Here is a 22551-nt window from a genome sequence, read left to right on the forward strand (position 1 = left end):
GTCCCTGGATAATTTTTATCAATTATGGTAAAATATCTTTGTAAGAGTTGAGATCTCTATCAGAAAGAGTTAAATATAATGCCTTTAAAAGAGGAAAAAATGGAAAAAATGTCGTTGATTCTAAATGGGTATCCCTCCGTTCCTCCACAACTGGGTTTGTTGCTGTGTTGGTGCATAGATTTGTTGTTCTCAAGAGAAAAAAGAGATAATTATAAATGAGGCTGAATGAAATTTAAGAAAGGTTAAAATCAAGGCACGATGGTCATCGGAGGACATGCTGCGGGGCGCCTCCTTTGCAATTGCAGGGTCACGAGGTTTCAGTACGTTTTGAGGTCGTCGCGGATCCTAACGCGAGCCGCCTCTTGTGCTGAAATATTTTACCGTATTTTCCGCTATCACTCTGTTCGGAATAATGGAAGGACGTCAGACTAGAAATAGCCTTTCGGCTGCCTGCTTGAGCGTCAATGAAGGCTATCCAACATCGACTGTTGCGTCCACGGTAGTTCCGTCTTCGTCGGCATGTAACACGCCACCTCTCGTAAACTCGCCAAGCATGCCGTCGGATATGCTTGAAATGGTGAGGCTGGTGGCTTCTCAAGCAGCTTTAGCGGCAGTAGATTCACTACAGGGGTGTTCACTACCATCCAGCACCACGTCAACTACGACGAATGGGAATTCGCTCGCTACGGCATCTCCGCCCTAGTCAGTGTTGAATCCATCAGTGTGCAACCACGTGGAAAGTTTCCTGGCAGCAGGTTCTAGCTTGGGGTTCTCTGAAACGACTTCGCCAGTCTCGGCTACAGGTACGTCTGTTTCTTATTCTGTACCGGAATTTTTGAGCACGTTCTCGATGCCTACGACGAAATCTACTCCGGTTAGAATGGCGACGCCAATGGCGGTCAGTAGTTTCCCCTCGCTTTCATGTAGTTTGTTCGATCAGCACTTCGTAGTTGGCCCGAGGTTTTCTCCAATCCCTACAAAGATCGTCAACCAAATTCTGGCGGGCAAATTTATCGACCTGAGCAAGCTGCTCACGCCAAATCTCCTCCAGGCGCAAACCGAGCCACAGTTGTTGTTGGACGGCAGAGTAGTTCTAACGTCGAGCGGCAAAAAGCCTCGCCGTTGGATCGAAGACGTCGTGAGTTGGGTCGAAGCGTTTACAATTTTCATGCTGGTCATTGCATCGTCATTCCTGCATCGGTGGGGTGATCTAACGGCATATAAGCTCTTAGTCCTACGCACGTACCGCCAATTTGGTGGCCAAGTTTGGCTCAACTGTGACCTAGCGTTTAGGCGGCATGCCGCCGCGACAAAACTGACTGACTGGTCAGCAATGAACGTGCAGTTATTTAATTTCCATGCGGCAGGGGCAACTAACCACTCTTACCCTGGCCAGGTGACCGCCCAGGGGAAAGCGACTGGATCACATTCCTCTGACATCATTTGCAGATCCAGGAATCGTGGCCAGTGTTCATCTCCTTATAAGTCCTGCAAATTCGCTCATAAGTGTATCTCCTGCAATGGAGATCATCGCGCTGCAGACTGCCAGAGCTCAGCCTCCAGACGAAGGTCACGCTCCCCAAGCTGTTATAGGGATAATGGGAGAAGCAAGACACGCTAAGCACTGGACTTTAAGGGCCCAATCGTCCACAGACGTTCTTGTTGTTAGTTCTAATTTAAAGCATTACTTGTTATAGTTCTTTAGACTACCTCCTTTCACCAGGTTCTGTTATCCAAGAAGAAGGCGAATAAATACCATATATTTTGGCTATACTGTGACTAGGGCTGGCGTCAACCCCCTTACTTAATTTTATGTGTCTTTCACCCACAGTCAGCCTCCCCCCAGTCTCTGCAGTGTCTCCTCTGAAACCAGATCGGTTTCAACATGAGCTCAGGGGTCATCCAGATAGAGGGCAAGTCCTGTATGTCCTCGAAGGACTGCGTGCTGGCCTCAGACTCGGCTTTACTCCCTCGTGCAGTCTTAAATCGACAAAACGACGTAAGCCTACAGCATATGGTCACGGAGGAGTAATCGATTCCTACCTAGCTGACGAGGTCAGATTAGGAAGAGTAGCGGGCCCATTCCTATCCCCCTCGTTACCCAAGTTGCATATCAGCAGCTTCAGCGTGATTCCAAAACAGGGTCAAACAGGCAAATGGCGCCTTATAGTAGACTTATCCTCCTCTCAGGGGCTCAGTGTTAATGATGGCATAGACCCGGAAGAATTCTCGATGCACTACATACGGCTGGATGAAATTATCAGGATGGTAGCCGCACATGGGATAGGGGCCCTGATGGGAAAATTCGATGTGGAATCAGCCTATCGCAACGTCCCTGTGCATCCGGAGGACCGTTACCTGCTTGGACTTAAGTGGAGAGGCCAATACTATGTTGACTTAGCACTCCCCTTTGGTTTGCGGTCCGCTCCCTATATTCTTAATTCGCTTACGAATATGGTTCAATGGATCCTTGTACACAACTATAAAATTTCAGACCTGGTTCATTACCTCGATGATTTCATATTAGAGGCCCCCCCTGGCTCCCAGGTGTGTCATCATAACTTAGCCACAGCCCTCACAGGCTGCCAACAATTAGGCCTCCCTTTGCATCCTAAGAAGTGTGTGGGCCCATCAACTGCTCTTACTATTCTCGGCATTCACCTAGATTCGGTTCGACAGTCAGCAGAACTTCCACAGGATAAGTTGGCAGCGCTTAGGGAGTTAATCGCAGCATGGACTGCGAAGCGCTGGTGCACCAAGAAAGAGCTGGAATCCCTGATAGGTCACCTTCACCGTGCAGCCAAAGTCGTCTGGCCAGGTCGGGCCTTTATTCGGAGGATGATCGATCTCCTGAAGTGCTTCCGCAGGCAGGATCACCCTATTCGGCTGAGTCAGGAGTGAAGACTTGACCTCAAGTGGTGGCACCAGTTCCTGTCACATTGGCACGGTGTTGGTTTCTGGCTATTCCTGGGGTTGTCCCCTCCCCCAGACTTGGAAATTATGTCTGACGCGTCAGGGGCTATAGGATTCGCGGCCATCTGGGGCTCAGTGTGGTTTAACGGTTCGTGGCTACATCAGCAAGTTGATAAGTCCATTGCCTATAAAGAGTTATTTCCCATTGCAATTGCCGCCGCAGTCTGGGGCCATAGGTGGCCAAGGTTGCATATCAGGTTTCGATCCGACAATGAGGCAGTGGTCGCCGTCCTCAATTCGAGAACATCAAAGGTGCCAGCCATCATGCACCTAGTGCGCCATCTTTTGCACTCAGCCGCAAAGTTCCAGTTTTCCTTCTCAACACTGCATATCCTCGGACTCTGTAATTCAGTTGCTGACGCCCTTTCCCGTTTTCATTGGCAGGACTTCAGACGCCTGGCCCCAACGGCACTGGCAGCACCCACCCCAATCTCCCCAGATGTGATATGCGACTTGACGTCAGCTCTCTAGAATCCAAGTGCATACATTTCTTCCAAGAAACCTAGCTCTATCCACACGACGTTCCTACGCTTCTAGTCAAAAAAGGTTCATAGAGTTCTGCCTGCAACTGGGTAAGCTTCAACGCTCTGGGTCTCCTTGCCCAGTTGACGAGTGGACATTGTGTCTGTTTGTGTCCCACCTGACCGGATACATTCAGTACTCGTCAATCACCGTTTATTTGTCCTATGTGCGGGCCCTTCAGATTGAGCAGGGCTTCAATGACCCTTTGTTAAATTGCCTGCGCCTACAGCGAGTTCTTCGGGGGATCAAGCGATCTCAGGGCGCAGTCAAACGCGAACGTCTGCCGATCACAGACAAGCTCATGATGGTAATTGTCAAATCTCTGGATCTACACAATTTTGACCACTGCATGTTCTGGGCGGCCTGTTCCTTGGCATACTTTGGTTTCCTCAGAGCCTCGGAATTGACAGTTCCCTCCTCATCCAAGTTTCCCCCCTCGGTGCACTTACACGTGAAGGATCTGGCCGTAGACGCATCCCTTGACCCAACATGCTTACAGATCTTCATTAAAGCCTCAAAAACAGATCCTTTCAGAAATGGGGCAACCCTTCACATTGGCAAGGGATCTCCGCCCTTGTGCGCGTTACAGGCCGCATTATCGTCCTTGTCACGCAGGGGAAACGCACCGAGCCATCTGTTCAGGCTTCAATCGGGAGAAACATTGTCTCGACCCCTACTCAAAAAGTGGTTGAGCACCATTATGGAGATGGCGGGCATCCCCGGGAAGTTTTCGAGCCACAGCTTCAGGATTGGGGCAGCCACGGTTGCAGCTCGCAATGGGATTCCAGACCATCTGATTCAGACACTTGGTAGATGGTCGAGCAATGCGTATCAGATGTACATACGGATACCGGCAGATGTCTTGGCTAGCTTGTCACAGCAGTTGCCTTGACTACCGGTATGTGCCATATCAGTGTATAAGCAAAGGTAGGGGGAATGATGCTTGGTGGGGTTTTGGGTTGGAGGTACCATGGCTCAACCCCGGTCCCTCTTGTTCCAAGCACCATTATGGGGTTGGACCGAGGTTGTGTCACCATGGTAACCTCCCTACTGTGGGTAGTCAGCGCGACTGCCACAATGCTACGGCACCTTCTTCCAAGCTCATCAGTGCCGATGAGTTTAACTTTGAATTATTTATTGCTTTTTGCAGGATTTCTTAAAAGAGGGATACAGGAGGATCATGTCCTTTTTGCTGACAATGCCATGACACCCTCTGGCTTTTGTGCACTAGAGCTGAATTCTTAAAAATACACCACCTAATTAATCGTGACTGGTAAGTAAGCAGAATAAAAATTTCATAGGTTAGAAAAGGAAAAGGGAATTTAAAGTGGATAATTTGATTTGAATTTGCAAAGTCACAAAGTCATCTAGAGGAAATACATGTATGTGCATTAATTTGCAGATTAACAAAATGATGAATATCCAAAACTATTTATCAAGTTCCAGTTGTTTGAAGACTGGATAATACTATCCACTGCCTGGATAAATTTCTATCTGGTGTGGCTAAGCACAGTGCGTTTTAGTTACCATTTACCGTATTTTCTCGGTTATAAGGCGTAGCATTTTTTCAAAGAAATTTTGCCTTATCACCTTTGAATTGTTTCAGCTTCGGGGTGCGTCCATTGACTCGGATGTTCCGTACTCGCGTGCAATTTCCCAAATATTTTTCACTGCCTCTGCTTCCGCTACTATTTTTAACTTAAAGTTCAGATCGTAAGAATGACGTCGCGTACTAGGCATGATTTTTGTTTTGAACTTAGCAATGCTTACTGAATCGCCGTGAATTAAGTTTTACAACTAGGAGTTTGACCAGCCAAGACACGCTTATAAAGTTTAAACTGGATCAATTAGTATTCTTAGCGTTAGAAAGTAACACTGTTTCCTCAGAATGCAAAGGTATCTATATCTCTTTTATAAGTGTGATTTTTTTTTCGCTTTGTCCAGGCAAATGTGTGAATTGTTGCCTTTTGTTGAAAAAAGGTGACATGACTGTAATTAGGAACTTTGAAAATGCTATTAATAATGTTTTGAAATTGAAGATACTAAAAAAGCCCAAAGTTGAGGTTGCGTCTTATAACCGGGTATTTAGGCGAAATTTTCAGTTTAACAACTTGAAAGAAAAGAGTTAAAAAGTTCAGGGTGCGTCTTATAACTGAGTACGTCTTATAACCAAGAAAATATGGTATGTGCCAGAAAAGATACTTTCTATTTTTCATTAAATTATAAATGTTTGTTTGTTTGACATGTACTTTAATAGTAATTTTAATGACAATTTTTTTTTTCAGGAGAAAAGATGGAAAGGTGTCAGCTGTGAAGAATCAAAGAAAGGTGCTATAACTACTATTATTTTCATATCAAATTATCAATTCATGAACTTCATTACACCCTTCTTAATCATAATCATATTAGTCAGGAGGCCCAGCTTGAAAACGTGCTTATTTTTCATTTTCATTAAACATTTTGAGTAGAAGCAGGAAACATAGCTTAAAATCTTGTTCTTGCCACTCTGATTAAGATTATTGCTGTTTCCAGCTTGAAATTTTAGTATTTTGGCATTTAAGGGGGTGTTTCTTTTAGGCTCCTACTCCTACAACATTGAAACGAGGTTGAACTGGTTAAGGTAATAAAAGCAAGACAAATAGTACCACATTGATGGAAATTAGTCATATGATTTGATAAAAGGCTTAACACTTAGTTGACATCAAAAGCACGGCATTAGAATGGTCACGTAACCAGACTCGCCCTCTAAGCATGAAAGCGAGGCTAATAGCAAGACATGATCAAATGTACAATTAAGTCTAGCAAACAGATGGAAATATCAGTTATATGATTGTAGAAACTTTTTGCCCTCGGTTGGAATTGATAATTTTGCTTATAGAATGGTCACTTGAGTACTATACTACTTGTGCATTCAGACTCTTTTTCAATAAGAGGCATTAAAAAGCAGTTTCTGTTCATCAATATTTCTATTTCTTCTAGCTAATCTTGTGTGACAACGAAGCCTATTTCCCGGGCACAACACCAAAACAAGGCTAAATGCATATGATTATGATCATTCACTGCTTGTAAGATTCATTGTTTATGCACTTTTATTCTTTAGCTTTCTTTGTATGCAAAGGATTTTTTCTTGTGAGATAGTCATTGCAGGTTTCTAAGTTGTGCCCCAGTTTGATCAGGAAATAGAAAAGATAACAAAAACCTGCCGCTGCTGCAAAGTAGGCTGTCTGAGCTAAATCTATAATAGTCACACTTCTTCGTCAAGTGAATTGTTTCTGGTGTTTCTACACGTGTCTCCACACTTGCAACCTTTGGAACATCCGAGAGACAACCGAACACAGGTACATCGGCAGTTGACACAACTATCATTGCACGAACATCCGCAAAACGCTAATTGTAAACAAGATGCTGATACTTCCTCTTGATTTGTCAACTTGGGCTCAAGAACTCCTTCCTTGTAGAACCACCCATTTTCTTCTGCACTAGCCAGGGATAGACGAGGCTCTTTTGTTGTTCCAAATCTTGCATTGGTAGTTCGCCCACCTTATATGAAGCAGCAGTGTATCCTTTGTAGGAGCAAGGGAATCAAGGTTCTTTTTCACCTTGCGAAATGCTGATTCTCGCTCCTTATTTATATCTTTGACATTTGTTCCATGGTTATAGAGTTGACATAGGAATGCCTCGGCATCGGCCAAGACGCTTTCGCGTGGAAAAGAACATGTGTGTTACGACACAAGATGTTCACCTGCTTGTAGCCTGTAGTGGTTACGTCTCTAGCATGGAGTACAATTCGAGTGTCTGCCTCCTCGTGGTCGGAAGACAGCTCCTGCAGACTTTCTCTAGATGCATGGGATGACCATACCTTCAGTATGTTTTTAAACCCTCTGCTAACCACCAGCTCGCGCACAGGATGCGTCTCATAATGCTGTGAAATTTCAGTGGACAGAAAATGAACAAGGCTAGCCTTGTTTTCTTCAACGACAATAAACCTGTCCCAGTTACCAATTCGTTGCTCCCTGCTCTCCACATTTCTTCTAATACCTATGTTCTTCCCTTTCCTCCGCTTTGTTCTGGTAACTTCCTTGATAGAATTTGGATTGTACCAGTCGAATACCACATCTACTGTTGTGCATTTTGTCTGAAAAGTGGGAGACGACGAACGCCATGAAGATTGGTACTCCACTCTCCAAACGTCTTTGTACCTGTTGTATTGCCAAGGGATTGGACGGCTGCCATTCCATCGATAATAGTACATGTCTGGCACTGGCTGGTAGGGGGCTGACTTTGATCCACACTCTTGTGTAAGATACTAGCAAGATCCGACTTGCTTGAAGCTAGTCTCAGGCATCCGTCGAGTGTAGCTATCGATAGGGGAAATGGTGAAAGTTTTCTTTGTAAGAGAGTGTCAACGTCAGCTTCGCGGCCAGATTCTAGTGCAACTACCACTCGTCTCAAAAGATCTCGGTCTGCCTTCACGGCAATAGTCTTATACTTATCAAGTGTTACTGGTACGGAATACAAAGTATCAAAAGTCTTCAATTTCCTCTGCTTTAAATTGTCGTGAAACTTAACTTCTTTCTTAATCAACCTGGCATTGACAAACTCATTCCCGATAGTCTTCCCGATTTCTTCCGCTCCCAGCAAATCTTGCTTAATTTCTTCACTTGCAACATCTCCAGTCGTGACTACAACTAAGTTTTTAGTTCTACGAAATGGGTCATATCTCCTAAAGTGTGACACAAGTTTTTGAACGTCTTCTTCATCACGCTGAATTCTTGCCTTTCCAAGGTCTTTGTGAGCAACACCTTCTTTTTCGGTTCCAATGCCAAACATCTTTTTTGTGTCCTCAGAAAGCTTGGCTCGCTCATTATAGGTTAGGCACCAACGATCCCTTGCAGAGTCTGTCCGTGTTATTCCTACTAGCCCTCCTGCTTTGAAGCGATGAATCTTGCAAAGTTTTAAACGTATTCCACTCTTTGATATGAACTTTTTCCCCAGCTTTGCTTTCATGCTCCAAGAGAAAACGTGGTCAAGTGACCATTCTAGTGCCTTGGTTTTGATGTCAACTACTAATTGTTAAGCCTTTTATTGAATCATATGACAAATTTTCATCAATGTGGTACTGTTTGTCTTGCTGTTATTACCTTAACCAGTTCAGCCTCGTTGCCATGTTGTAGGCGTGAAGAGCCCGAAAGAAACACCCCCTCTCAAGCTGGAAACAGCAATATTCTTAATCAGGGTGACAATTAAGAAAAAGATTTTAAGCTATGTTTCCTGCTTCTACTCAAAATGTTTAGCGAAAATCACTTTTTTGCTATCTGCCACCTGACTATTAAAGTAAAATCAGGAGATGAAAAATTACTTCATTCCTGCTTCCAAATAAATACTTTTTACTAATGATAGCTCTCTCCTCTTTATGCCCTGCGGAATGGGAACAGTGTGGAAGCTGTTGGTGAGTCTTACACTCTTTTTTTTTTTTTTTAACGTGACTGAGAGCTAGGGAGAAAATGAATGAAAAAAATATATTTCACTCTGGATGAGTCTTAAATTTGTGAGTGTTTCAAATTTAAGGTGTCTTTCAGCTTATTTATTCAGGGCCTTCACTGCAACTAAATGTGTAGAAAGCCAGTGGGCCTTTCATTATAATCAACAGAGTACAACAGACCTTAGTGTCCAGGAACTGATTTCATGTTCTCGGTCAAAAGGATGTCCAGGTGGTTGTACCTTTCTAGCTCTTAATTGGTTACAAACAGAGGTAAATGATAACAATTAGGACTTTAACCCTAACATGATTAATTTGCATATTCTCCATACCAATCTCTATACATTTGCTATGATATTTACAAGGTGAATTTGTTTGACAATTTAGTTAGTGATCATTTGCTATATAAGTCTCACGACCATAATGCTTGATTCAACAGTCACTGTGATACAGTGAGGAGACATAAGATGCCAATCACTCTCAAGGGTAAAAGTAAACCCTAATTTGGAAAATGCAGTGAGCTGACTATTTGGTTAGCACCGTGGGCTGCATTGTCCAAAGCTGGGTTATTAGATAACCTGCCTCCCGGTTAGCTCAATTGGTTAGAGCGCCGGATTGTGTTGTGCGGGACGTTGAGGGTTCGAGCCCCGGCCGGACCAATACTCGTGGTCTTAAAATAACTGAGAAGAATTTACTACCTTTCTATAATATCAAGAAATGGATAGATATATCTAGTCCTCTCAGATAAGGACAAATAAACCGTAGGCCCTGTCTCCTGCAGGGTAAGGGATAGGAGACATCAATTTCGCACGCACGAGATTACTGTGTGGTGGATGTCATACCCTGAGGTGCGATAAGCTAGAAGGTGAGATCGTTACATGGACTGAAGCGACTGCCAGAGACGCCAGATAATGCTGACGTCCGATCTCAACCTTATTATTGTAACCAGATAAGTTTGTTGTTTAGAGTGCTTAGGGACTTCGAATTTGACTTTGACTTTGACTTTGATAACCCAGGGTTAGCCTGATTTAAGATCTGAAAGCTATATACTGTTACCTACATGTTTTATGCTATTTAACTATATCTTTCCTTTCAGAATTGCAGACTTGTTTCAGCTAAGGAATTCCCTTCGGTGGATAAAGAAACAACTTGTAAACGCAATCTTTTAATCTCTTTAACATTGACCTCAGCATTGGCATAGCGGGTAGGATAGGCAATACATTAAAAATCATTTGTGCATGGAAAAAACATATTAGGTAACGTTGTTGGCGATGGGATGGTCTGAGTGCCCACAAAGGGGGCAGTAATAAAAATTAAGGAAAACAGCTCGATAGTCTTCTTCATTAAAAATATGCCATACAATACTTTGGTTGGATCTTCGTTCCTTTGAAGTAATACATAATCGAATGGAATATAAATAGCATAAGTGAGATAAGAGGAAAAGACGCATAGAGAACCAAACCAAGGTGTTCACCGAAAAACATAGCCTACCCTTTGACATCATGATTATACCTCGACTTTTTCAATTTACTCCTTCGACTTTTTGGTATCAGGTAAACTAACATACCTACGATAACAAACAATTTCTGACAGCTGCTTTTTTAAAGGAAATTAAGAGTTGCCAATGAGCACTTTTCAGGTATATACCCTGATTACAAATAAGCAGTCTTCAACGAAAGAAACGGACTTGTCTTATTACAAACAATCATTTTGTTTTTTAGCAACGTGGGACGAGAAGAAAACAATTTTTCAGCCACTTGCGGTAAAGTCTCAATCACTGTTAATTTTCAAATTATATCCTGAATAAGAAACGTACACTTTAAAGTCCAGCTCTTTGAATGCACCGAGACCATTCATGACCCTGTCACCCAGTTTTTGACTGACTTCCTCGCGAACTTAATCATCGATCACGTCATCCGCAGACGTCTGCAATGCTATTTCCTGCTCGTTTTTCTCCCGGCGAAGAAATAGTCTTCTTTTATTTCTTTGGACTGAAAATAGTAACCAAGGAAGTTAACACTAACCTGCTCGTTCTTGTCAACTGAGCATGCCAAAATCTCAGTGGAAGTTACCACGGTTGTGCTGTTGATTCGAAAAGGGCTAAAGCACTTTTGCATTTCTCTATACACTCCCCATTGTGTCTTTCAGAGCCCTCTTCTCACCTTTGTCAATTTTCTAGACCTCGCTGAAGATGTCAATCAAAACATATGAGATCTTAAACTAATTTAGATAGGAAACATGTTCTTCGAACGGTTCGAAACTTTGCGTGACCCACCCGACTTTGGACGCTACGTTTCTATGATACCTGTACCAATCGCTGAGATCAGTGAAGTTGTTGTACATCTTGTTTGCTGCCAACTTTGAAAGAAAAACGACCTTTAAAGAGATTTTTAAACGAAATCAAATACATTTGGCTTTCTTTTGAACACGTCATTGTTGATTCTTATAAAAGCGAAGTCTTTGTCATTGTTCCGATCCGTTCCCTCGAAAATAGGCTGATAGATCAGGAAAAGGAGGCTTTGTGCGTGTTGCGGGCCTACATTTCTTTTTACTGAAAGTGCGCCTGGTAATTTTCTGTCGTTCGGTCCTTAACCACCATCGTATCGCCACATTCGAAAGTTCTGAAGGCGGAAGTCATGCAGATGTTTTACATTTTGTCGGTCGCTTCGGTGTTTTACATACTTTCCACTCAAGGGAGAGATTTAAACGGGTTACAAAGCCTCGTATTTAACGAAACAGACGAGGCAGTTGTGTCTTCGATGTTTAAGAATTTTGTTCGAGAATTCAACGAGGCATACTTGAATAATCCAGAGGAATACAGCAGGCGTCTTTCTGTATTTAAGGTTAGTCTTATTACTTTTACTTTTGATGGATCCAAAAGTATATCAATCTTCCGTGGGATATAGTGTCTATTCATTGGAACGTGTATTATTCTGCAAATGAATTATCACATATGAATAATTATAACAGATTCTGTACTCGAAATTTTGTTAATTCGCATCTTTTGCGATAATGCCTCAGGAATGGCGATTAAAGAAGTAGCAAATTGTATTTTCATAGTGGTAGAACTATCAGTAATGATTCAAAATGTTGTAACTTACTCGAAATTTTGTTAATTCGCATCTTTTGCGATAATGCCTCAGGAATGGCAATTAAAGAAGTAGCAAATTGTATTTCATAGTGGTAGAACTATCAGTAATGATACAAAATGATGTAACTTACGAGATGAAGAATATCTTAAGGCTTTATTTCTCTAAAATTTTTAGTTTAATATTCCTCGATCACTTCTCCCAATTGAGCATCACGAGGTGCCAGCTGCTTGCTCAAAAAAGTACTTGAATGTTCATTAAGTTGATTTCCGACAGAAAATCGAGTGATATTTGATGTTTCAAACTAAATTTCTTCCTATAGGGAAATTATAATGATGCATATTTACTCTAAGCGCACCATTAATTGGTCATCATTAAATTTTTACTTTTCAATTATCCAAAAGTCATAGGAAAGAGTTGTGGCAACTATGTGACTTTTGAGTATCTGCACTATATCACAACAAGTTGCAGATAAATAGCATAAAAAGGATTGCCAATTATCATGTCCTTTTTGCTAATGATGCCATGACACCTTCTGGCTGTTGTACACTAGAGCTGAATTCTTCCAATACACCACCTAATCGTGACTGGTAAGAAAGCAGAATACACATCTCATAGGTTAGAAAAGGAAAGAGAACTAAGTGGATAATTTGATTTGAATTTGCAAAGTCACAAATTCATCTAGAGAAAATGCATGTATGTGCATTAATTTGCAGATTAACAACATTAAAAATGATGCATATCCAAAACTATTTAACAAGTTCCAGTTGTTTGAAGACTGGATAATACTATCCACTGCCAGGATAAATTTCTATCTGGTGTGACTAAGTACAGTGTGTTTAAGTTACCACTTGCATGCCAGCAGAGATACTTTCTCCTTTTCTTTCAATTATAAAATTAATAAGTTTGTTTGTTTGACATTTTTTTAATGGTAATTATAATGATCATTTTCTTTTTAGGAGAAAAGATGGAAAGGTGTCAGCTGTGACGAATCAAAGAAAGGTGCAGCTATAATTGTTATTATTTTTGCATAAAATTATCAACTCATAAACTTCATTACACCCTTCTTAATCATAATCATATGGTAGACAGCTTCAGAAATTATAGGGTTAAAACAAATTAAACTCATTAGAATCTTGAGAAATGCTTATGAATATAGCTTATGGGTAAAGTGCAATTGTCTGTTTAACATGGGGTGTTACTAAAACTAAAACCCTCGAAAACGAACACAGCTAAGACCTAAAGACCCGTCAAACTTTTCGAGATTACAAATACGAAGACCCCCTAAAAATCGAATCTGTTGAAATATAAAGTCAAATTGTAACCAAAACAGGTCTAATCTGTCAAATTATCTCCTGTCCGATCCTTTCCACTGAGTTTTAGGTCAAATTTAACGGTAAATTTTGGGGTCTTCGTAATTTCGAAAACTAAGACCCCCACCAAACCATTCTTTAAAAATGTCTACAAAGTTGAATTACGACCGTGGACATTAAATTAAGAACCCACAGAAAGCTCATATTCGATCAATTAAGCAAAAACTCTGCTGTGCTTGCCATATGGGAAAGCGCTAACATTGATTTTATTTGCTTCCGAACAAAGGAGTTAATCACCGACACTGGAATTCGCGACTAGGTATTCCTTGCGACTCCCCAAGTTTTGTTTTCCAATTTGTCCTGGCCGCTACCAATCACTTCTTGCGTAAAAACTTACAAAACCTGTGAAGTGGAACTAGGGTGGCTACTGTTGCTTGCCGATATTATCCGTCGGCAAAACGTAGAACTAAGTAGATGTGACTGATTCTACCAGGGAAATTTTATTTTCTGGAGCTTGGACTTGTCAGGAGAGTTTCCTTGACAGCTGGATTACACCCCATTTTGTAAAACCATTTGTGAAGACATCACATTTTTTCTTCACTTTTTTGTCACATTTCTTCACTTCATGATGTTACAGTAACACGGGAAATCTAACTGGATTTATTGTCGAAGAGGAGCTTTCTGTGGGCTCTTATTTAGTGTCCACGTGCAATCCACCAAAACCTAGTGTGTGTGCATAGGTTATTCAGCACTGTCACTGGTAACGCAATCTCGATCACAGAGACACATAGAAAAACATCCATCTCCAATAGAAAGCCAATTTTATGATTTAAAGGATAAACAACAAAATTGAAGATCAATTGGGGTGAGGCATATTTTCAGTGTACAATTATACGTAGGTAGTGTAGGGCTTTCACTGTCTTCATAAAACCACAATGCTGAAAATATATGTGTGCAAATTGTTAGGCTGGCTGGCTGGCTTTATTTATAGACGGTAGCACTTAATAGCTAGAAGCTAAGGAACTTGTGGCCCAGTAAACCCACCCATCCCACCCCAGGGGAGGACATCCATCACACAGTAATCTCGTGCGTGGGAAATTAACATCTCCTACCCCCAACCCTGAGGGAGACGGGACCTCCATTTATTCGTCCCTATCGGAGAAGACTAGAATATCTAACCATTTTTTGATGTTATAGAAAGGTAGCAAATTCTCCTCAATTATTTTAGAAGAAACAGATCGTCTAGCACGCGTACAATTGTAGTTTTTGGATGTTATATGGATTATAGTCTTTGAACAGTCATAATTCGACTTTGTAGACATTTTACAGACTGGTTTGTTTGAGGTCTTAGTTTTTGTAATTACAAAATCTAAGAGGGGTCTTAGTTTTTGTAATTACAAAATCTAAGAGGGGTCTTAGTTTTTGAGATTACGAAAACTAAGACCCCTAAATTTAGCATTAAATTTGACCTAAAACTTGGTGGAAAGGATCGGACAGGAGACAATTTGACAGATTAGACCTGTTTTGGTTACAATTTGACTTTATATTTTGACAGGTTCAATTTTAGGGGGTCTTTAGTGTTTGTAATCTCGAAAACTAAGACGGGTCTTAGGTCTTTGTTTTCGAGGGTCTTAGTTTTCGTAACACCCGTTTAATATCCATGCACTGCTGCGTCTAAGTATTGTTAACAGACTTCTGTAACATTTCAAAAACAAAGTCTTGAAATAATACCGTCAATAATTATTTTTAGATTAAGGTTGCATTATGATATGTTGATCATTTAGCCAATGAATGACTAACTGGTGACATTGTTCCTTTTTGTTTGCTTCAGTCTATGCTTAAAAGCCTGTAAATGATGGATTTTTATAACAGCTGATACTGTACATTTTGTATTTAGATGCAGTAATCATTTGCACCATAAAAAAATTTTCATTTTATTATCATAATAGTACAGCATTGTTTATGTTGATTATACCTGTAATCATTATGGGGAAAGTGTTGAGATGGCCAATTACAATTTAATGTTAAATCAAGAGATGAAAATGACTTCATTCCTGCTGCTAAATGAATACTTTTTCCTAATGAGAGCTCTCTCTTTTTTATGCCCTGCTGGATGGGAATAGTGTGGAAGCTAGCTGTTGGTGAGTTTTACACTTTGTTTTTTTTTTTTCCAATGTGTGACTGAGAAGCTAAGGAGAAAATGAATGAAACAAATATTATTTTTCACTCTGGACGAGTCTTAAATTTGTAAGTGTTTCAAATTTAAGTTGTCTTTCATCTTGTTTATTCAGGGCCTTCACTGCAACTGAATGTGTAGAAAGCCAGTGGGCCATTCATTATAATCACCAGAGTACAACAGACCTCAGTGTCAGGAACTGATTTCATGTTCTCGGTCAAAAGGATGTTCAGGTGGTAGTACCCTTCTAGCCCTTAATTGGTTACAAGCAGAGGTAAATGATAACAATTAGGACTTTAACCCTAACATGATTAATTTGCATATTCTCCATACCAATCTCTGTACATTTGCTATGATATTTACAAGGTGAATTTGTTTGACAATATTTAGTTAGTGATCATTTGCTATATTCTCACCACCATAATTCTTGATTCAATAGTGATACAGTAAGGAGACGTAAGATGCCAATCACTCTCAAAAGTAAAAGTAAACCCTAATTTGGGAAATACAGTAAGCTGACTATTAGGTTAGCACCGCGGGCCGCAATGTCCAAAGCTGGGTTATTAGATAACCTGCCTCCCGGTCAGCTCAATTGGTTAGAGTGCCGGATTGTGTTGTGCAGGAGGTCAAGGGTTCAAGCCCTGGCCGGACCAATACTCGTGGTCTAAAATAACTGAGGAGAATTCACTACCTTTTTATAACATCAAGGAATGGATAGATATTCTAGTCTTCTCGGACAAGGACGAATAAACCGTAGGCCCTGTCTCCTGCAGGGTTAGGGGTAGGAGACGTTAATTTCCCACACACCAGATCACTGTGTGGTGGATGTCCTCCCCTCGGGTGGGATGGGCAGGAAGGTGAGATCGTTACATGGACTGAAGTGGCTACCAGAGGTGCCTGATAATGCTGATATCCGATTTCAACCTTATCATTGTAACTAGACACGTTTGTTGTTTAGAGTGCTTAAAGAATTTGACTTTGACTTTGATAACCCAGGGTTAGTGTGAAATCTGATTTCAGATCTGAAAGCTATAAATATACTGTTACCTACATGTTTTATGCTATTTAACTATATCTTTCCTTTCAGAATTACACACTTGTTCCAGCTAAAGAATTCCCTTATGTGGATAAAGAAACAGCTTGTAAACGCAATCTTTTGTAAGTACTGTTGTTGCAGAAAACTCTTTTTAGATACACATAGGCTTATTAGTCTCCAATCATGAGCAAGGGAGAAAATCGAGTCTCACTAGGCTTGTGTCCAATTGTCCATCAGGTCCTGTCAGAGTCAGCTGGTAACAAAATTTTCCAACTCATGATTTATCCCTCAGGCCTTAAATGTGTTAAAGTGCCATATTGAAAAAAATAATCATCCAAAAATTAAGCTTGATTGTTATATCTTGGTTGCTTGACTATTCTTGGTTGATCAAGGAGAAGTTTTTCAAGTGGTAAAATCATGAAATGAAGGGAAATTTTGTCAAGAAAATTAGGTCTCCGGCGTAGTATTTCGTCCTAGATAATGTGTCAAGCATCAAGATGTTCAGACATCAAAACTCAATTTGTAATTAGTATCTGTTGATGCTCATTTTATGTTGGACTGAAAAGGGAGTGAGGATAAGATGCGGGTGTGAGGTGCAGATGTAAGTATACTGGTGTATATTATGTACAACCTTAATTTTTTTTTTTCAACAAATATCTTGCACTTTGAAAATCAGATCCAATATTTTGGATCTAAAGCAGAACCCGAGCTTCTCAGTATGTTGTTCTTATGCAGTATACACGTTTGGATGCTAGTGGGCTAAGCAAGATAGGGCGAAGATTCGTAACCTATCTGCATGACAGGACTGTTAACTATAATATTCTTCTTCTTATTATTATTATTATTATTATTATTATTATTATTATTATTATTATTATTATTATTATTAAACACAACGAATATATGAAATTCATATATCTGAGCTGCGGTTATAGAAACGTACTTGTGCACGATCCTCGCAGTAAAGAGCACTATTTAAGCAATAGTGAAAATCAGACCTGAAAAAATTCAAGCCTGTACAGGATTCGAACCCTTGACCTCTGCGATTCTAGTGCAGCGCTCTACCAATTGAGCTAACAGGCCAACTGGGAGCAGGTCATCAATTGGTAGAGCGCTGCACTAGTATCGCAGAGGTCAGTGGTTCGAATCCCGTACAGGCCTGAATTTTTTCAGGTCTGATTTCACTATTGCTTAAATAGTGCTCTTCACTGCATGGATCGTGCACAAATACGTTTCTATAACCGCACTTCAGATATATGAATTTCATATATTCAGTTCGTTGTCTTTGATTTAACATCTTACGGGTTTATCTCGGACTAATTTCATGACCTGCTCCCAGTCGGCCTGTTAGTAATTATTACTATTACTATTACTATTATTATTACTATTATTATTATTATTATTATTATTATTATTACAGGGTTCCTGCGCTCCATGAAAGTCCTTGAAAGTCCTTGAAAGTCCTTGAATGTAATTTTTTGTTTTCAAGGACCTGAAATCCCTTGAATTTAGTCTCGGCTGCTTGAAACTTTCTGAAAACTCCTTGAAAATAAGTGCAGATGAATCAAAGTCGAAGTTTACGTTTGTTCTCGGTGTTGAAAGTGCAAGTTTCCGGCACAAATCGCGAAAACGAGTTTTCCTTTCAAATCCCGCGTCCGATTATGATGTTTGACACGTTATTTTATATATTTTGTACCTGATTGGTGCATTGAAAATAACCTTGGTTACCTAGTACATGATCACTCTGATGTGCATGCTTGAAGTCACGCTTGAAGTCACGCTCGTTGGAGTTTTTCGGCCGGTCCTGCACGCAATGCGTTTTATTTCTATTAGCTCTTGTTAAATGCAAAAGGTCCTTGAATTTGAGAGCCAAGGTCCTTGACAATGACCTAGAAAGTCCTTGAATTGGGTTCCTGAAAAAGTGCAAGAACCCTGTTATTAGTAGTAACTAGTATTAGTAGTAGTAGTAGTAGTAGTAGTAGGTAGTAGTAGTAGTAGTAGTAGCAGTAGCAGTAGCAGTAGCAGTAGCAGTAGCAGTAGCAGTAGCAGTAGCAGTAGCAGTAGCAGTAGCAGTGGCAGAAGTAGTAACTAGAAGTAGTAGCAGCAGCAGTAGCAGTAGCAGTAGCAGCAGCAGCAGCAGCAGTAGCAGCAACAGCAGCAGCAGCAGTAGCAGTAGCAGTAGACCCCAATTGCAGAGCTCTCGCTGACTCGTATTGCTCAAGGACTAAGACTTAAAGAAAAGCTCAAACCGCAGCACTAATACTTAGGAATGGCTCGCAGGCTCGGAATAGCTGTTGCCATCTGTGCACCTTTAAGAGCTTAAGAGGCTATCCACCTAAGAACGGATAAGGCAAATTTCGGACCTTCGCCGATTTCCCTGATTTTTACTGTGAAAGTCGATACTTCTATCCCATGAGCAAATATTGCGTTTATTTTGAATCAGTCTGGTTTTTTCATTCTTTACGAGATCTTTTTCAAGGTGACCTCAAATGCACCCAGTTTCCCCCCCCCCCGCCCTCCACCTCCATTATTTAGCTACAAAAGTCGAACGCTGCTGAAGCCGTATTTTCAACTCTAACGAGCTTTCTATTTTATATGTCTCATGTGGTTGAAAGCTATTTTCTCTTATGTGGGACATGATCTAGAGTCAAATCTATTACAGCCTATAAGCACTTACACCTAATAAGTAAATTATGGAATAAACCTTTTGGGCACTCTTCATGGCGCGCCGCACAGAGCTTTGCAAATTTCACAAATATTCGCAATTTTGATCGAAATCAAAGATAACGCGATCCGACCAACAGGTAAATTTGGGATCTGAGAACTTGTTACAAATCATCAAATAAAACTGAAGAGCGGATTTTTATATTGAAAATACATATCATGCGATTTTTTCGCCGTTAAGTTGAAAACATTGGTGTTCTAAAGAGGAAAGACCTGTGTTTATAGTTAACAAATTATGCAAATTAGCGTTATTTAAAATTGTGTCCATAAAAATTTTTTTCTACGATGTTCTTAAACACAAAGAGCTGTCTCTTTTAACTGAAGAGCATATTATTCCACACTTCTAAGGCAAGGTATTTTTGGAGTTTATGGCCATTGTCATCTCCCATGAAGCGCTGATTAAGTAAAACAGCTGTGTTTGTTTTGCACGGTTATTGCCAACTAATTCAGTTATCATCAACCACAGAGAAGTGGACGTCGAAGATCTTATCGGTACTATTTCCTTAACCTCTCTTCAGTAGCAAGAGATGTTTTTTTTTCCGGCAAGACGCAACAGAGCTCGTTTTCCTAACAGCTTCTTTTATCCTCTGCCGGATTATTTTTCCCTTCTTCGAAACTTTGTTTACTTCGTAGTAATTCAATTAAAATTCGTCGGGATCTACACCAGTTGTCACGTACATTTACTGACTTAACTGCTCAAGCATTCATGCTGTAGTGTTTCTTTATCGGACAGATGTCTGCTGAACCCTTAAATTGTTCTCTTTACGAAATAGTACAGACTCCGTGTGGGTCTAGTAGGGAAGAAACGAAGCACGTTTTGCTCTCCGACTGCAACGCAGATATATCCGCCTATTTTGTTAGCTGCCACTTATCCAAATGCAGCGCTGTTACGGAAGCCGAGCTAATCATGGCAAGAACGGGAATACAACATTTGTCGAGAAATCAACTCGCTGGTATGACAATCTGCCCGAGGCACCGACACTCACTAGGAAGATTCTGGAGGGGTCCAAGATCCTGCCAATACCCCGCCCACACCGGGAAAACTACATGTGTGTCGGGCAGTCACGTTGTAAACTTCCAAATGGCCGACCAAGTTAAACTTATATTTGGCGTAATCGCTGCTGTTGGATCACGTAAGTACCATAAGCCTTAACTTGTGGTTCGCTAGTTCTATTTTCCAGCCCTGCACTCCTACAAGTCTACCCTTACTATGCACTACTCCTAAAAGTTTCTGTTATTGTTGCTCACATTTCAACTTTCCCGTAGCTCATACTAAACTGTGAATAAATTTCTTCCTTTTTCTAAATATTTTTGGTCTTCTTTGTTTTCCTTTTGTTTTTGTTTTCTTTTTGTTTTTTGTTTTCTTTTTGTTTTTGTTTTATTTTTTTGTTTTTTGTTTTTGTTTTTTTTTCGATACTGGCCTGCGTAGCTGGCAACTTAGTGAGCGGCAATATTCTGAAGCGGTGGATCGGATGTGTAAATTTCTTCCCATTCCCCTCGGGTCGACGCACCTTACCGCTCAAGAATACTCTTCCTTTAAACACATACACAAGGACGTCAGCTGGTCAGGCCTGTAATATTATACATTACGATCGCCAGTTATTAATCGTTTGCACTAATCTCTAAATGTCTGCACCACTTGCCGGAAGAAGCATGCTGAACGATTGTTGAGTTTAAGATGGCGGGGTTCTGCCGAAGGTTCACAAGATCAAGAGGGAGCAGTTTCTGAAAGGTTTGTTCGATCTATTTATTGTCCCTTAAGAGTCCGTACTTTTCTCACTTTGTATTAAGCTTGCGCATGCCACATCAACCTTGTACACTAGGCAAGGAACTCAGAAAAATAATGTGTTAGTAGCTGTGGAATAAACTTAATATGAAAACAACACTGCTGGATAAAAGATGAAACCTTTCTTTTTTTCGCAAATTAACCCCTAAATATGCCTTACCGTTTTACTGATTCTTTCAATAAAAAGAGGCATTAAAGCTGATAAAGCATGTTCAGAAATGCTCGTTTACCTTTCCCATTGTTAGTGAGACTGTCTTATCTCTCAGACCAACCAGATCGGATGCGAGAGCTACAATACAAGCACTTTCAGTCGAAATGGAGACCACTCCATTCCGTCATTTTCTCACTCCAAAGCCTTGCTCTAGTCCCGGCTGGGGTATAAGGAGTGCTCAAGCAACCTCTCTTCAGAGCACCGACACAGAGATTCTCAGCACTGACAACGCAGCGGTGGACAAAATTGCCAGCAATATTACTTGCACGCGACTACCACTAACTTCACAACTGGACTCATGGGATGAAAGCACTGCAGCACAACGACAATACTGCATCCACAAGCGGCTGAAGACTGGATGCTGATCTTCGATGTGATAGCCCCAAACGACGGTAAGCGGCGTTTTCATGCCTTGGTATCTCCAGGTGAAGAAAAGAATGATAAAGTAGTAGCCGATGACGTGCTGAAAGCTTTGATGACCGCTTACAAGAATGCTGAAGCCAAAAGCACCAAAACGCAAATTCTAAGCCTTTATGCCTATAAGTATTCGACTAGCACGTTAAAGAAACTTCACTCATCATACGATAAGTTGTCAACTCGTCAGATACAAAGAGCGCGGTGTCATGCAAAAACAATAGGTCCTGGAAGAGTGCCTAAGAAGAAAAAACATCATCGTGTGCGCATTGATATGAGTAAAGTGGACCATTTTATCGAGTTCATTAATCGTCCATATTTTTACCAGGACGTCTCTTACGGAACTAGGTCGCTGCAGTTAGACAGTGGTGACATCGTTGAGATGCCGAACGTGGTGCGTACAGTGACGCGCTCTACAATGATTAGCCAGTACATGCAATTCTGTCAAGAGGAGACGTTTGAACCTCTAGGTCGCTCCACTTTATTCAAGACTCTTGAAGTCAGAGAAGCCTCACAGAGAAAGTCATTGCAAGGCCTCGACAACACTGCTGCTGATGGTTCAGCTGGCTTCCATAAAATTGAAATGATAGTCCAAGACTTAGAGAAAGGGGGAATGAAAAGGCAATGGGGCGCTGAAGTCAAAGAAGGGCTGAAGAAAGCAAAACGCTACTTGAAGACTGATTTTCGCGTTCATTGCCATCCAGAGGAGGCTGTATGTCCTAATCATTGCCGTAAGCTCGCTCTTGGTGATGAACAAGATCTCGACTTCCAGCAAAATTGTTCCCACCAACACACAGAAAACTGTAAGTAGTGTCAAAATCTGCGAAA

The 22551-nt window shown here is 41.0% G+C and overlaps 2 protein-coding genes, 1 long non-coding RNA gene and 1 other non-coding gene across 5 annotated transcripts; 3 read left to right on the forward strand and 1 right to left on the reverse strand.

Annotated features, from left to right (window-relative positions):
• Nucleotides 1–3000: 3000 nt before the first annotated feature.
• LOC148724079 (uncharacterized) lies at nucleotides 3001–4387 on the forward strand. The gene is made up of 2 exons (XM_088734532.1): nucleotides 3001–3225; nucleotides 3437–4387. Exons 1-2 carry the CDS (start codon nucleotides 3001–3003, stop codon nucleotides 4385–4387), a joined length of 1176 nt encoding a protein of 391 aa, XP_088590658.1.
• Nucleotides 4388–12561: 8174 nt separating this feature from the next.
• Nucleotides 12562–15510, forward strand: LOC148724080 (uncharacterized). Its single transcript, XR_015991528.1, has 3 exons — nucleotides 12562–12653; nucleotides 13023–13065; nucleotides 15500–15510. It is a non-coding gene; the product is annotated as an uncharacterized LOC148724080 (long non-coding RNA).
• Nucleotides 15511–17598: 2088 nt separating this feature from the next.
• Trnas-aga (transfer RNA serine (anticodon AGA)) lies at nucleotides 17599–17671 on the reverse strand. The gene has a single exon. It is a non-coding gene; the product is annotated as a tRNA-Ser (tRNA).
• Nucleotides 17672–17780: 109 nt separating this feature from the next.
• On the forward strand, nucleotides 17781–22534 carry LOC148724082 (uncharacterized). Of its 2 annotated transcripts, XM_088732608.1 has the most exons (3): nucleotides 17781–20445; nucleotides 20965–21044; nucleotides 21365–22534. In XM_088732608.1, exon 3 carries the CDS (start codon nucleotides 21668–21670, stop codon nucleotides 22532–22534), a length of 867 nt encoding a protein of 288 aa, XP_088588734.1. In that variant the 5' UTR covers nucleotides 17781–20445; nucleotides 20965–21044; nucleotides 21365–21667. The 2 variants fall into 2 exon arrangements, with proteins under 2 accessions (XP_088588734.1, XP_088588733.1); XM_088732607.1 differs by having other exon boundaries at nucleotides 17781–21044.
• Nucleotides 22535–22551: the final 17 nt, after the last annotated feature.

Source organism: Stylophora pistillata, chromosome 9 (genome assembly GCF_964205215.1).
Source record: "Stylophora pistillata chromosome 9, jaStyPist1.2, whole genome shotgun sequence".
NCBI lineage: Eukaryota > Metazoa > Cnidaria > Anthozoa > Scleractinia > Pocilloporidae > Stylophora > Stylophora pistillata.

Bases quoted from the DNA above. Each gene is read 5' to 3' on its own strand.
- LOC148724079 (XM_088734532.1), top strand. From the start codon at position 3,001: ATGTCTGACGCGTCAGGGGCTATAGGATTCGCGGCCATCTGGGGCTCA. The intron at 3,226-3,436 runs GTGCCAGCCATC...ACTTGACGTCAG, and splicing joins TCAATTCGAGAACATCAAAG to CTCTCTAGAATCCAAGTGCA.
- LOC148724082 (XM_088732607.1), top strand. From the start codon at position 21,668: ATGCTGATCTTCGATGTGATAGCCCCAAACGACGGTAAGCGGCGTTTT.